The 15,973-nt window shown below is 44.9% G+C and overlaps 1 protein-coding gene across 2 annotated transcripts in view; it reads left to right on the top strand.

Moving 5' to 3' along the window:
* The first annotated feature begins 264 nt into the window (after positions 1-264).
* The window catches only part of KITLG (KIT ligand), a 105,026-nt gene continuing 89,317 nt past the window's right edge, over positions 265-15,973 (top strand). The window contains exon 1 of one of the 2 annotated variants that reach the window (XM_060195506.1): positions 265-625. In XM_060195506.1, coding sequence (XP_060051489.1) covers positions 611-625 — 15 coding nt within the window. In that variant the 5' untranslated portion in view covers positions 265-610. The remainder of the gene's footprint in view (positions 626-15,973) is intronic. The other variant, XM_016185219.2, reaches the window with a different exon arrangement.

Here is a 15,973-nt window from a genome sequence, read left to right as displayed (position 1 = left end):
GCCCCAGCGGAGCGCAGAGGCCGGGCTAGGATCGCTGCGCCCCACGCGGAGCACCAGCCGCCGCCGCAGGTTGATAGAAGCTTCGCCCTTGGCGCCCTCACGCCCGGTGTGGTCTCCACCCCCGGTGCGCACCGGGGATCTGCAAGCCAGGAGTCGCGCTTGGCCAGATCAAAGCAACTTCCTCAGGTTTTCTTGGGTGCTTTGGCCACCTGGCACAACCTCCTCTCCACCACCACCGCCACCCTCCTCGCTGGCTCCCCAGCCCCTTCTTTCTGTCCCCCCCACCCCCTCCACCCCCGGGGCTCCGGAAGGGAAGGAGGCGTGTCCGGAGCCGGCGGGAGGGAGGGAGGTTGCGCTATAAAAGTGCTGGCTGCTCGCCGGCCCGGGCTTCTCTCGCCGCCGCCGCCGCCGCCTCTCTCGCTCGCGCGGGGACCGGGACCGGGTTGCACCGCGGGACGCACCGGCCGTGCGGAGGGCGCAGCGCTCGCTCGGGCTACCCAATGCGGGGACTATCTGCAGCCGCCGCCGGTGCAATATGCTGGAGCTCCAGAACAGCTGAACGGAGTCGCCACACTGCTGCCTGGGCTGGATCACAGCGCTGCTTTTCCTTATGAAGAAGACACAAGTGAGTAGGAGGGCGCGCCCCCCCGGAGCTTCGCTTGCAGGCTTATCCAGAGATCGGCGCTCCCAGGAGCCAGGGCGGTGAGGCGGGGGGTGGGGACAGCCAACGCGTCCCGGCCCCGGGGGAAGCCGGGTGGTGCGGGGCTGTGCGGGCCCAAGTAGCCGCGAAGGGCGCGGGGGAGGCGGGCGTGGCGTGCAGCCCCCGCCTGGGTGAGCTGCTGGGCAGAGGAGGGGGAGGAACCAGAGGGAGCCAGCCGGTGTCAAGTTGGAAGTCGCAGCTCGAAGTTTGCAGTTGTCAGTTCCTGGAACCCTGGTTCTCTGGCTTTTGGCTTAGCGGTGAGTCTAAGTTGGAAAAGCGAGCATGGAAAAGCGTGGCTTAGGATGAGAGACATTTTCCACGTAGATTCTGGGCGAGTGTAAAACGGCTGTCTTCGCTCCACGCTTCTCTTGCACCCAGATTTTTTTTTTTTTTGCCTGGCCTTCAGGTGGGCACGGGTGCGGCGGGAGCCCCGCCAACCCCGAGCTCCTCGGCGGCGGCTGCGGGGCGTAGAACCTGCCCGGCCATCCTGGGAAACTTGGCTCCCAGAGGCGAGGCGTTGGCCCGGTTTGCTTTTAGAGGAGCTTCCCCCAGCGAGTTCTAGAGGGGTGATTTCTTCTACCTCGCGCCTGCCTTCTTCCATTACTGAAAAGTTTTTTTTTTCTTTTTCTTATGGGCCCCTCTAATAATAGTTATTGAGATAACTCCAGTGCCGCTAAATGGTGCATCACACATAACCGCTGAGCGCAAAGAAGCACTGCCAGGGGGGCGCAATTAGTCGGTCGTTTTTTTTCCCTCCCTTTTAAAGCAAATATCTGCCTAGGTGCTTAGAAAGAACTGACGCATTATCTTTTATCTACTATTCTTTTCACCACTAGCGATGTGTGCTTCTCCTCACTTCTCTCAGGCCGTGTGTGTTGTGTGTGTGTGTGTGTGTGTGTGTGTGTGTGTCTGCTGGCATTGTGTAAGTCTACCCTTTCACTCCCCTCACCAGAGGCTCCATCAGACATGGCAGTTCCTGTGTCCGAGGGGTAGAATTGGGGATGGGGAAGCGGGGAACACTACAAAAATCTCAGTTTAGAATGAAGGCGCTTATGTGCTGAACACGTTTGACTAAACTGCCCAGCTTTGATCCGGTAGGCCATCTAAATATCTCCATCGGTCAGTAGGTAGGTCCGGTGAAGGGGTGAAGGAAGTAGGAAGACTCTAGCCCATTTCCTGGTTGTGGAAAAAGGCAGGGGTGGGATGAGGGGAGAGCCATTGCCTGGCAGAAAGAAACTGTGCAATCTTCAAGGCGGCAACCTCAGGGAAGGGAAAGGGGAGGGGAGAGACTCAAGCTCTCACTTGCCAGCAGGTTAGTTTAGAGAAGCTCATGGAAAGCCACACGTGGGGAGTGGGCAGGACAGTGGTGCTGCTGTAGCACAGCGATGTTTGAAGACTCTGGCCTCAGTGGCAAAAGTTTGAGTGCAGTCTCTTAAGCAGCATCATAAGCAGGGCCTGGGGATGAACTCCAGGTTACAGTAGCATCTGCTCACATGAATAGCAGCGGGGAGATCTGGGTGGAGAAGTTCCTGACAAGCGCTTCCATGTGTCTATTCCTATTTAAACAAGGACAGGAAGCGCAGCAGGTCAATGTCCACCACTCCAAAGGGGGTGATGCCACTCTCAAGTCACTGAGAGTCCACAGGCTTGATGATCCTTGCACCTTTGCCTTGCAAACAAGCAAAAAACAAAACAAAAAAACAAACAAAAAAACACACAAATGTGAGCTCCGTAACCTCCTTTCTCACTTTGATTAAAAAGGCTGTGAAAATCGGATTACATGGAATAAATCCATTGAGAACTCGAAAGAGGTCGATCGAGTCTGAAATGCCTCGGCTATGGCATTTAGTGACTCGGTGCTGCTGACCAGGGACATTTGAGACAGCTAAGTATTTTAGAAATGTGACCTGCTCCCACCAAGTTAAAGTGCAGGCCCTTTGGGGGGCACTTACTGATGTTGTAAGTCTGGCAGGCAAAGGAGGGCAGTGCCCTTGCTGAATGAAGGCATTCATCCCCTGGGCTCTAATGACCTTCAAGGTTTCCTTTAAGGATACTTCTAACAATTGCACATTACTGCTGCTGAACCGGGGCGAGGGGAGTCTGGAAATAGCACACAATCCTTGTGCCATAGTCTGCTGGAAAGTGAGGGACAGGGGACTAGATCCTTGTTCACATTGTGAAAATTTGGAATTTAAGTTACCAAGCAGTTTTCTGTGCCACTCTGGATGGAGTAAGTCAGACACTCAGAAGTAATACCAATTGCTGTGCTGAACTGGGGAAGAATACCTATTAGTACTCAAAGTGTAAGCAGTCATTGATAGTTGATCAATATCAGAGTCCTAAGATAAAGCAAATGATTCTGTAGTCTCTCTTGTTACTGGGCAGGGGATAGGAAATAAAGATTTAACAGCAGTGGTGGTAATAAATCGAAGTTGAGTGGGATACTTCTCCAAGAATCTGGCATTTCAGGGAAGCCAAATTAAGTGAAAATTTCATCAACAAGCACTTGGAATTTGACAAATGATTTCTTAACTTATTCAGCACATGTGACGGACTTCAGTTTCTGGAAAATGATTACATGCCCAGGCATGAGGAGAAATTGTAATTCTACATTGAATCACGAGTCCACAGATAGGAATGTATTTTGCTTTTTCTCAGGTTTTGGCTTATAATGTGTGTGTGTTTACAATTCCTTAAGTGAACTGTGATTCTGACTTAGAGCATCTTTGCATTGTGTGGTCATGGCTTTCAGTATAACCCTGTCATAGATGCCGGTACATGTGAATAATAATCGTGTCGTATATTTTGCAACATCACTTAGAAAAGTGTTATTCGTTCAGGGGGTCTGGCTCCATGTTTATCCCTTATGGATTTACATTTTACTTTGCACATAGTTTGTGATGCTTCTTGTAACTATGGTGAGTTTTAGAAAGCAGTAAGGAGACAGGCATCTTGCACAGAACAGAAAAGGCAATAGCAGACACACATCCATTCTCAGAGCAGCAGCAAATAAATGCCCGTTAACTCCTGTGATTCCAGAGAAAACATCCTTTTTTTTTTTTTTTGTCTCTGTAAAGCATGTCATCCAGGTGATGATGCAAGTTGACTGTATCAGGGGTGGGGTGGGGTGGGGTGGGGACATTTATGAAAAGAGCATTTTTACAAATGCTGTCCTTAAAAATCACTCCATTTTGGAATGTGTGCTTTGAGCAAGTCTAACTGATGTCACTTTTAATTGATGCCTGCTGCCAAGCCTTAAAAACATGAGTGCTAAGTCAATTACATTTGACATAAAACAAGGAAAATAACCATATGGAAATCTGGAGGCCTGAGCCAAAGCAATTAAAATGGCTACATTTTATTTCTGTCTGGCTGCTTGATTTGAAGATTGCAAATTGCGAGTCCCATTTGTTCTTTCGTGATAGGAGATTGAAATCTTTCCATCACCACAGCTAACATTGAAACACAATCATCTGCACACCTAGGTAGTTTGCATGTTACAAGTTTCCTGAATGGTCCATTAACTTTCTTTCCTAGCCAGTTTCTTCTGTTGTGCAAAGACCCTAGTTTCTAGCTGCTAAAGACTTTAGATTTGAAGGCATGTTGTCACCACTGGTAAGAAAAAGGCCCTCAGGCCTTCAACTTCCAGGGATTTCCTTTTGAACTTTAGGCCTCAAACTTCCCAGGATTCCCTCTTGATGTCTCAACAGCTGGCAGTTAAATAATTAGAAAGCTTTTTCTCACATGATGCTTAAAGACCAAGCAATCCAACACACAGTGGCTTACTGTAGTTAACAGTCTGATTGGATTATTTCCGAGAAGAAAATTTCCCCGCTTACTAACTTGTTAGGAGCTAGAGAAATACTGCTGGAAAGAAGGGGAAAGGGTGCTTCCCCCAGCCAAGTGAGACCACACCTGCATTAGGCTTCAGTGCTTCCTTTCCCACTGTAGGCCATTTACAAACTGTAATTAACACACACCAAAACAAGCATGTGTGAAAGCAAAGGTTATCTGTGGCAGGGAAGAAGTTAAGGGCTTCAAAATACTCTTTTTTTTTTTTTTTTTGCCTCCAGGATTACCTCTGGGGTGCAGTGCCTACACTATGAATCCACTGCTCCTGGAGGCCCTTTTTTTTTTTTCTTTTAATTGGATAGGACAGATTGAAAATGAGAGAGAAGGTGAAGATAGAGGAAGGGAGAGAAAGATACCTGCAAACCTGCTTTACCACTTGTGAAGTGACCCCCCCCTCCCAGAAGGTGGGAAACTGCAGGCTCCAGCCAGGATCCTTGTGCTGGGTTGTGCTGGTCCTTGCATTTTTTTACTCTGTGTGAGCTTAACCCAGTGCACCACCACCTGCCTCCACCCCCAGTACTCCTTTAAAAGTGAAAATGAAGGAGGGAAATAGAATTGGAAATTGAAAATGGAAGCAGCACCATCTCTGATTCACTTGCTTATTTCCACCCTCTTGCTTTCTAAGTTCCATTGGATTGTTTTAAATTTTATTATTATTATTTTACTTTTTAAAAATATTATTTTATTGTTTACCAGAGCACTGCTCAGCTGTAGTTTATAGTGGTGGGGGTGAGGGTGGGTTGAACCTAGGACTATGGAGCCTCAGGCATGAGAGTATCTGTGAATAACCATTATGCCATCTACCCCTGCCTGGGTTCCCATTGGATTTAGGAGAGCTTTTTTTTTTTTTCCTTCTGTTTTTGTTTGTTTGTTTTTTACTAAAGGGACTTGGTCAGTTTCCTATCCCTGGCTTTCTTGCATTCACTCTTTTAGCCGTGCATTCATTTCTGTAGGTGACTTTATTATTTATTTTTTACCTAGCAATATACAGTGACATTTTTTGGTCTTCATTACGCAAAACTGAGAGATCTTTTTTTTTTTTCCTTAGTTACCTTAGTGCTCCCCTTCTGTGAAGAGTGGGTCAAGACATTTAGATATAAATCTTCCAAGAACTGATCTTTTATCTTTCTTGTCTAGAACATGAATCACAAGGAGCTGCAGGAACTCTGTCTGTGGTGTTAGTCACCTGTGTCATCAGAACAATTTATAAAACAAATGGAGGGAACACCAAGGCACTTTTGGAATATAGGCTGTTTTCAGACTTGTTTTGTATAGACTTTGTCTCATAGAACTAGGCCTCCTGGTTCTTTTCTTTTCTTTTCTAAATCAAATTATGTATCATTGAACTGAAGATTGTTTATGTATTGCTTTGGTTTTTGTTTTGCCATTTCTTTTATTTATTTATTTTCCCTTTTGTTGCCCTTGTCTTTTTATTGTTGTTGTAGTTATTATTGTTGTTGTTGGATAGGACAGAGAGAAATGGAGAGAAGAGGGGAAGACAGAGTGGGGGAGAGAAAGAGACACCTGCAGACCTGCTTCACCGCCTGTGAAGCGACTCCCCTGCATGTGGGGAGCCAGGGGCTCGAACCGGCGTCCTTATGCCACATTCACTTAACCCGCTGCACTACCTTCCGACTCCGTTTTGCTATTTCTTTCTCCCGGCTGCCACACTGGATTATTAGAGGACGGCATTCATTTTTCTAAACTAGGATACTAAGTTTTATGCCTTTGAAAGGTACTTGAATCTCTTCAAACTTTCTTTTTTTTTTTTTTTTCCCAACTGTAACATGAGAAAGTAGGACAAGGTGATTTCTCAGTGCCTCCAGTTCTAAAATCCTGCTTTTCCTATAATACTGGTAACAGAGATTTGTACCAGAGGACATTTAAATTTCTTAGGTTCTGAGATCAATGTAGGCATTGCTGTTGTGTGAGTACAGATTATAGCCAGTGTCTTATATTTCTCCCCAGCCAATGGGGGACAGAGGGAGACATAATGGAGGCTGTTCTACTTAAAGCTAGTTCACCTACTGCTCGGTATTTCAAAAATGGTATTTGCACTTGCCTATTTTAGCAGTACCCACAGTTGAAGAGGATCTTACCTTTCTCTCCTAGTCACACCTTTGAACTCTTGAGTTTAAAATTGCCTTATCGTTAAGGCAATGTCAGACAGCCAGAGAAGATGGCTTATGAAAGATAATAAATACATCTCCGTGTCTATTCTTCTGTTCTGCCCCCGACAATACCATCAATATCTGGGGTGGAGGTGGGGATAAAAATGGAAGAAATCAAGTCAGGTAGCGAGAAGAGCTTAGTTCTGGCTCTAGATACAGGGCAGTGAGTGAGCATCAGTGAGTCACAGTAGCAGCTCTGAGTCTTGCTTAAGGCTTACTCCTGAGAGAAGAGTGGTGAAGAAGGTCCTGCAAAGGTAGAAATAAAAGAGAACTGCAAGGGCCACAGAAAGGTCCCTCACTGAGTAGAGCATCTGCCTTGCTCTTCGTATGGCTGGGGTTCAAGCCCCACCGTGGTATTCTACCACTTAAGAGTGCATGGTTTGTGTGTGGGGAGGGGGGAAGAGTTTAGATACTATGGTGCCTCCCTTCCCTTCCCTCTGCCTTTCTGGAAAAAGGTTGTCTTAGGAGCAGTGACCTCACACATGTGTGATACCTCTCATTCTCCCCCTTCCCTCCCCCACAAAAGGAAAGACAGTTCAGTGAACAATATTCTGTTGCACCCTCTCCTCACCTGCCCTTTTGCAGGCCCAGCTCTGCCTTTTTTTTTTTTTTCTGTCTCTAGGGTTATAGCTGGGGTTCGGTGCCTGCTCTATGAATCCACTGCTCCTGGAGACCATTTTCCCCACTCTGTTGTTCTTGTTGTTACTGTTGCCTTTGCTGTTTTTGTTGGATAGTACAAAGAGAAATCCAGAGAGGAGGGGAAGACAGAGAAAGGGAGAGAAAGATAAGACACCCACAGACCTGCTTCACTGCCTGTGACGTGACCCCCCCAGCCCCCCACCCCCGCAGGTGGGGATCCAGGGGACTCGAACCTGGATCCTTGAGCTGGTCCTTGAGTTTTACGCGACATGCACTTAACCTGGTGTGCCACCACCTGGTCCCCTGTAGAACATCTCGTAACCTCCTTTCCTCAACTTCTAGGTCTCTAGGACTAGCATCCGGGAACTGAGGCCAAGCCCAGTAGAAACAGCTGCTTGTCCTCAAAGGTTAGAAACTGTCCCTGCTCTCCTTGTTGAGGAAAGGATGATTCAAAGATTAGCTGGACCTGTCTTCCAGCCAAAAGACCTCAGAAAGCAGCTAAGACAAGGACTCTAATGCTCTTCCCTTGAGGGCATAGACAAAGGTCACTAACACTGAGTTCAGCATTGAGGCGCTAATCTAGATGAAGAAGGGGGAAAAAACAGCAGTATTTGTCGGTGGGTTATCAGGGGTGCAAGGAACTCAGCACGTGACTTCGTGGGCTCAGCTGTTGCCTTGGGGCTCAGAGTGCTGTGGATCAGAATGTGATCCTAGCGGAGGACAGTTCTGAATGCTTTTTCTATGCTCCCTTGCAGAATTGCTCAAAAAAAAAAAAAATCCATCATTTGCCTTGTAAAGAATGTGTTTGCCCTCTTCAAAGCCAAGCCAAAGTAGAGCAAAAAGAGCAAGCTGAAACCCTTCAAATCTCAGTTTCACACACACACACACACACACACACACACACACACACACACACACAAAGCGCCCCTGCAGCCTCAGGCTGCAGACCTGGGAGGCAGGAGCTAGAGCCTGGAGGGAGGTCTGCACACACTGTGCTGCCCTTTGAGAGAAGAAGTTCACCTTCTGAACAAAATCCCTGTGGGCACCTAGAATTGTCGCTTCTTTTCCACCAGAACACAAAATCTCTGAAGCCAACTGACCTTTCCTTATGGAAGTGCCTTTCCTAGCCCCCAGGACTGAAAGGAAGCTCAGAACTGACCTGCTGCTTCTAATGGCAGGCTTGGAGTAGCTGCCTTAAACACGCACACACACACACAGTTAAATAGCAATGGTCATTTATTTCTGTCCTTTTTTCTTTCTTTTTCTTTTTTTAAGAGCACTCACTGCTCAGCTCTGGCTTGTTGTGGTATAGGGGGATTGAACCTGGGACTTTGGAGCCTCAGGCAGGAAAGAGTCTCTTTGCATAACCATTATGCTATCTTCCTCTCTCCCCCAATAGATAACCTTGTGATACATTTGGCAATACTGATCACTGTGCCAAGTTTCACAGAGCTGAAGAAGCCTCTGGTCTGGAACTTGGGAGGTATTCCTTCAAAATAAGAGTTCTCTTAGTGCAGGGTCTAGAAACTGACTACTCTGTTTGGATCCTGGCTCTGGCTAATGGAATGCTCACTCAGGGATCCCAGGCAGGTTACTGAATCTACTTCAGCTGCAATTGCCATAAGCAACAAAAAGCGCAAGGCAGTGGAACCTAGGGAGTGGATTTGTAAGGATAAAACAAGGATTTAATAAATTGTTTAGAACAGGAAAAGTACTGCAGGCTGCAAAGGAATGGAAGATCCTGACATATGAAGGTAGGACTATCAGGATTTCATCACACAACTCACCGCAAACCCTCCTATTTCCTCAATGCTGGATGCTCAAACACATCAATTTCCTTGGTTCCCAAGAAGAGAGTACCCAAGCGTATGTTATAAAGGTTTCGCTGCTCTCCTGGGATATGTTGTCCTTAAGGAAAGCAGTTAAAACTTGTATTCATTGCAGAATTCTGAATTGGGGGTGGGGTGGGTTGTATGGAAAGGGAGAAGTGTTTCATGTGAAATGGTTCCTCGTGCCATCTCACAGACCCAAGGCTTGCAAAACAAGCCTTTGCAGTCACCATCACTGTTGATAGGTCTGTGAGACCTGTGATTTCATGCGTCTGAGATATAGTCTGCACTTGTGGGATCTCCACTGGTGATGATCCACTAAAATCTCTGTGAAACATTTAAGTCTCTGGTAGTTTAAGAAAGTGGCTCTACTTTGCAGGCCCCTTCTAGAGATCTCTGATGTGTTCTCTTCAGAGGAGGACTGACTCTGACTTGTCATTCTGTTGCTGCTTGGTTAAAGGATACATTATCAGTACAGGGGATGCATGGGGTATTTTCTGCCTCTGAAATAGAGACATGAATGCAAGGATAATAAAGGAGGGAGACAGTGTTGGTCAGTAGTGTGAGGCGAACGTGATAACCACTACACTACGGAAACCCTAAGCCAATAGTGAAAAACGTCATTAGCACAATTTTTCAAAGAATGGATGAAATTCAGTAAAGAAAAGCCCCGAACTCCCCAAACAAGTCTTATATAATCCATCTGTTGTTTCTGTTACAAATTGTGGAACAAATTCTTAGCCCTCAGCTGAGGAAAGTATTTTTAAAACTCTAGCACACTGTTTGTCTACAATGCTAAGTATAATATGCCATGTCTTCATACTACTGAGAAAATAGTGTGCTTTTAATTTTTTTTCTCCTCCCCCCCAGCATTAGAAAACTTGGATGTCTCTTTTTACTTAAACAGTTTGATTGGCTTTGAAATCCAGAACCATCTTGGCCATTCATAGTGTTTGTACTTCTGTACAAATGTCACACATAAATAATTCAGCTCCCAGGAATGACGTTTACTGGAGTAGCTGTCAAATCGCTGACATTTAACTATGCAGCCATTTAAAGAGGTATGCCATCACATGTTAACCAAGTCAGGTCTCTCTGATGCTCCTGCCAAAATGATACTTGGTGAAAATAAGTTTCAAGGTTAATTTATAGGACTTTTCTTGTGGGAAATAGGTCCTTTTTTTTTTTTTTTCCAAATCCCATTTCACAGATGAGGAAATGAAGATAAGAATTTTCTCCTGCCAACTTCAAGTGTTCATTGCCAAGTTGAACACCGAAAGAGATTTAACTGGCAGCTCATTATTGTAGCTTATTCAGTTCCTCAAAGATACACTTTCAGTTTACAGGAACATTGAATCAAAAACATTTGTTATTGAAAACAACTCCCAGTGATTGACTTTGGACTACTTGGGGATTCTAGTTGTCCAACAGAGCGGTTATCATATTAGATGCTCAACAAATTTATCTTAATTATTTGGCATAAAGGAATGAATCTAATTGTTACTGATAAATTTTGCATATGTATATCGTTTTGGTTTCAGGGATCAACCGAAGGGTCTCATACATGTGAAAAGTGCACTCCATCATCCTCGTCCCCCATGCTGACATATTTTATTTATTTATTTATTTTTTTTTATTAAAGAAAGGATTAATTAACAAAACCATAGGGTAGGAGGGGTACAACTCCACAGAATTCCCGCCACCCAATCTCCATAACCCACCCCCTCCCCTGATAGCTTTCCCATTCTCTATCTCTCTGGGAGCATGGACCCAGGGTCATTGAGGGTTGCAGAAGGTAGAAGGTCTGGCTTCTGTAATTGCTTCCTCGCTGAACATGGGCGTTGACTGGTCGGTCCATACTCCCAGTCTGCCTCTCTCTTTCTCTAGTAGGATGGGTCTCTGGGGAAGCTGAGCTCCAGGACACATTGGTGGTGTCTTCAATCCAGGGAAGTCTGGCCGGCATCCTGATGACACCTGGAACCTGGTGACTGAAAAGAGAGTTAACATACAAAGCCAAACAAATTGTTGAGCAATCATGGACCCAAAGCTTGGAAAAGTGGAGAGGAAGTATTAGGGAGGTACTCACTGCAAACTCTAGTATACTTCTGCTTTCTTACTTTGTTGCCATACTCCAAACTCAGTCAATTTCTGCTTTGCGTTTCTACTTCTTCTTCTTCTTTTTTTTTTTACATGCATAACATTCCCCAGATTCCCATTTAGCAATACAACCCCCACTATTTCATTCATCATTTTTCATGGACCTGTATTCTCCCCACCCACCCACCCACCCCAGAGTCTTTTACTTTGGTGTAATACTCCAATTCCATTTCAGGTTCGACTTGTGTTTTCTTTTCTAATCTTGTTTTTCAACTTCGGCCTGAGAGTGAGATCATCCCATATTCATCCTTCTGTTTCTGACTTATTTCACTCAACATGATTTTTTCAAGGTCCATCCAAGATCGGCTGAAAACGGTGAAGTCACCATTTTTTACAGCTGAGTAGTATTCCATTGTGTATATATACCACAACTTGCTCAGCCACTCATCTGTTGTTGGACACCTGGGTTGTTTCCAGGTTTTGGCTATTACAAATTGTGCTGCCAAGAACATATGTGTACACAGATCTTTTTGGATGGATGTGTTGGGTTCCTTAGGATATATCCCCAGGAGGGGAATTGCAGGGTCATAGGGTAGGTCCATTTCTAGCCTTCTGAGAGTTCTCCAGACTGTTCTCCACAGAGGTTGGACCAATTGACATTCCCACCAGCAGTGCAGGAGGGTTCCTTTGACCCCACACCCTCTCCAGCATTTGCTGCTGTTACCTTTTCTGATGTGTGACATTCTCACAGGAGTGAAGTGATATCTCATTGTTGTCTTGATTTGCATTTCTCTGACAATCAGAGACTTGGAGCATTTTTTCATGTGTTTCTCGGCCTTTTGGATCTCATTTTTTAGACACTTTAGAAAAAAGAAAAAGTGGAAGGCACCATTTTAACTCCCTTAAACAGTACTTCTAACATATATCCAAGAGACATGAAAACAGTCATTCAAAGGAACAGATGCCATTTCTATATGTTCGCAGCTACTTTGTTCCCAGTTGCCAAGAAGTAGAAGCAACCTAAGTGCTTATGGACAGACAAATGCATAAAGAAGTTATGGGATCGCACGTGGCACAAAGCGCAAGGACTGGCATAAGAATCCCAGTTCGAGCCTCCGGCTCCCCACCTGCAGGGGAGTCACTTCACAGTTGGTGAAGCAGGTCTGTAGGTGTCTGTCTTTCTCTCCTGATCTGTCTTCCCCTCCTCTCTCCATTTCTCTCCAGGAGGTCTGTCTTTCTCTCCCACTCTCTGTCTTCCCCTCCTCTCTCCATTTCTCTCAGTCCTATCCAACAATGACATCAACAATAACTGCAACAATAAAACAGGGACAACAAAAGGAATAAATAAATATTAAAAAAAGAAGTTATGGGACATACATGGAATGGAATACTCCTCTACAATTGAAAGAAAGAAAGAAAGAAAGAAAGAAAGAAAGAAAGAAAGAAAGAAAGAAAGAAAGAAACTGTGTCCTTCAGGGAAAGTGGATGGAATTGGAGTGCTTATGCTTGGTAAAGTCAGCAAGGAAATGAAAGGCAACTACTAGTTTTACTCATCTGGGAATATAGGGAATTGAAGCACATTAACTTAGCGGGGGGGGGGGAGGGTTAACCAAACTGTCTCCAAAATTTTGTATGATAACTGTGGTTATCCTAGTTTTCAGAGAACTTTAGTGGTGTGGGATTCTACCCCTGTAATATTATACTCTTGTAAAACATTATTAAATCACAGGAAGGAAGAGGAGAGGAGAGGGGGAGGGGGAGGGGGAGGGGGAGGGGAAGGGGAAGGAGGAAGACATGGATGGAGAAGGCCACATTTTAAATTCTCTACTAGGTCTCATATGTTTGGGGCCAGTTGGGAAGAATAGCCTAACTGTTATGCAGGTATCTTAAAAGCTGTTGGCTCTGAGATACCAGGTTCAGTCCCCAGGACCAGCACCCACCAGAGCAGAACACTACTGTGGCCTCCATAAATAAATAAGTATTAAAATATGATATGCATGGTTGATGACTGGATTTTGTTTACCATTCGTAGCATAACTTTTCTGTGACTATGCAACAAGAGAATAGGAAAAAAAAACTTGGATTGAGTGACAGGTCAAATGTGTACCTCCTGTGAATTATTGTCTGAATTTGAAAAAGTTTTTTTCTCGTTGACCTTTCCTTTCCAAGTCGTTAACATGAGTGTCAAACAGATGAGTGGCTGAGTAAGTTTTGGTCTATATACACAATGGAATACTACTCAGTTGTTAAAGATGGTGACTTCATTTTCTTCACATCATCTTGGATGAATCTTGAAGGAATCCTGCTAAGTGAGATAAGCCAGAAAGAAGGATGAATATAGGATGATCCCACTCACAGACAGAAGTGGAAATAGAAGAACAGAAGGGAAGACACAAAGCAGAACTTGGACTTGATTTGGTAAATCAAAGTAAAAGAAAAACTAAACAGAAAGATGCTGGGGTGGGGGGTGGGGAATGTTCAGGTCTTGAAACAAGATGGCGGAGGAGGACCTAAGGGGGGAGGCTTAGAGTGTTATATGGAAAACTGAGAGATGTTACACACATACCAAGTATTGTATTTTACTGCTGACTATAAACCATTAATCCCCCAATAAAGGAGAAAAAAAATTGTCAGAATTACCTTTTAGTATTTATTGAGTTAGACCATTTAATGACACAACTTTGATAATATTAATTTCCTTTTTTGCTAAAGTAGGGAATCAGTGACCATGGTGGTATGTCTACATGCTGTAAGAAATAAATTTGCTTTGTCACGCACATCACCCAGATTCAAGTCTGGATTCCAGCACACTGGTGGAAGCTTCTGTGGCATGATATCTTTCTCTCTCTTCTTCTCCTTCTGGGGTAAAAGAAAAAAATTCGGCCATCCTGGAGTAGTGAAGCCCCGGTGCCAACAAAGATAAAGCAAAAAAAAAAAAAAAAAAAACCCTCCTCTTTCTGCTCCTCCTCCTCTTGTGAAAGCAAACACTAATATAAGATTGACCAACAGACAAATTGCTTAAGAATAGACAGAATATTTTATAGAATAAGAAAATAGTGGGGGCCAGGTGGTGGCACACCTGGTTGAGTGCATATGTTACAGTACATGAAGACCCAGGTTCAAACCCCCAGCCCCCACCTGCAGGAGGAAAGCTTCACAAGTGGTGAAGCAGGGCTGCAGGTGTCTCCCTATCTCTCACCTTCTCTAAAGGGAATCACCCCATTCCCTTTATATTTCTGACTCTGTCCAATAAATAAAGATAATAAAAAATAAAAAAAAAGTAAGACGGGAGTTGGGCGATAGCACAGCGGGTTAAGCGCATGTGGCAGAAAGTGCAAGGAGTGGCGTAAAGATCCTGGTTCAAGTCCCCGGCTCCCTACCTGCAAAGGGAGTCGCTTCAAAGGTGGTGAAGCAGGTCTGCAGGTATCAATCTTTCTCCCCTGCCCCATCTTCCCCTCCTCTCTCGATTTCTCTCTGTCCTATCCAACAACAACGACATCAGTAACTACAACAATAAAACAAGGGCAACAAAAGGGAATAAACAAACATTTAAAAAAAGAATTAAACAATGAAAAGAAAAGGAAATAGTAAGAGTGATACTAAGGAGTTGGAGGAAATGGTTCAGCCGGTAGCATTGAAGACTTGTCTGCCTGAGAATGAGAGTTTAACCTCCAGTACTTTGTATGCCAGAGCATATTCTTGTGCTTTCTGAGTCAGAGAGAGGAGTGACTGGACAGCACTGGGCGTACTGGAGTTTTCCTCAGTGCCACCGCATCTTCCATGTGGTGCTGGAGTTCTATCCTGGGTTGCACCTTACTGGGTGACTTTGAAATAGAGTTCATGTAGTTTATCCACAAATACACTAAACTTTAGAGGTTAACAACAGCTACTTTGGATTTAAATAATAGTAATGCCAGTAGAAAAGCATGGATCTAAAGGCAAGCCTGTTTCATTTTTATTATTTATTTATTTACTTATTTATTTATTTATTTATTTTGCCTCCAGGGTTATTGCTGGGGCTCAGTGCCTGCAACATGAATCCACTGCTCCTGGAGGCCATTTCTACCCCTCCCTTTTGTTGCCCTTGTTGTGGTTGTTGTTGTTGTCAATTGTTGTTGGATAGGACAGAGAGAAATGGAGGGGGGGGGAGACAGAGAGGGGGCGAGAAAGATAGACAACCTGCAGACCTGCTTCACCACCTGGGAAGCGACTCCCCTACAGGTGGGGAGCCAGGTGCTGAACCAGGGTCGTTACACCGGTCCTGGTCCTTGAGCTTTACGCCACGTGTGCTTAACCCACTGTGCTACCGCCAGACCCCCAAGCCTGTTTAATTTTAAACATTGAATTTACTATATCCACTGTGACATCATGCACCCCTATTTGGACCTGTGTACCTGTCCATACTATTCTCTTAAGGCTTGTTATATATATATATATTTTATGTGTTTGGAGATGATAGAAATTAATGTCTTGCCAGAAAGACTGAAAGGAGGCAAGGCTGAGTCTGCCAGCTCCGGAGTATGTTTTCGGGAGACTTCACAAGTCCACCTGAGTCCCCTCACTCGTCTCTCCCTTCTCTCCAGTCGTGATCCTGATCCCACTCCTATCACCTCTGAGGCTTGTAAAGGAGGCCCCCCCCCCCCCAGGAAACTAATTAAAACTGCCATTTTCCTTTAGGAGATGAA

Source organism: Erinaceus europaeus, chromosome 7 (genome assembly GCF_950295315.1).
Source record: "Erinaceus europaeus chromosome 7, mEriEur2.1, whole genome shotgun sequence".
Lineage (NCBI taxonomy): Eukaryota > Metazoa > Chordata > Mammalia > Eulipotyphla > Erinaceidae > Erinaceus > Erinaceus europaeus.
Note: the sequence above shows the minus strand (reverse complement) of the source record. Positions and strands in the feature narration are given on the sequence as shown.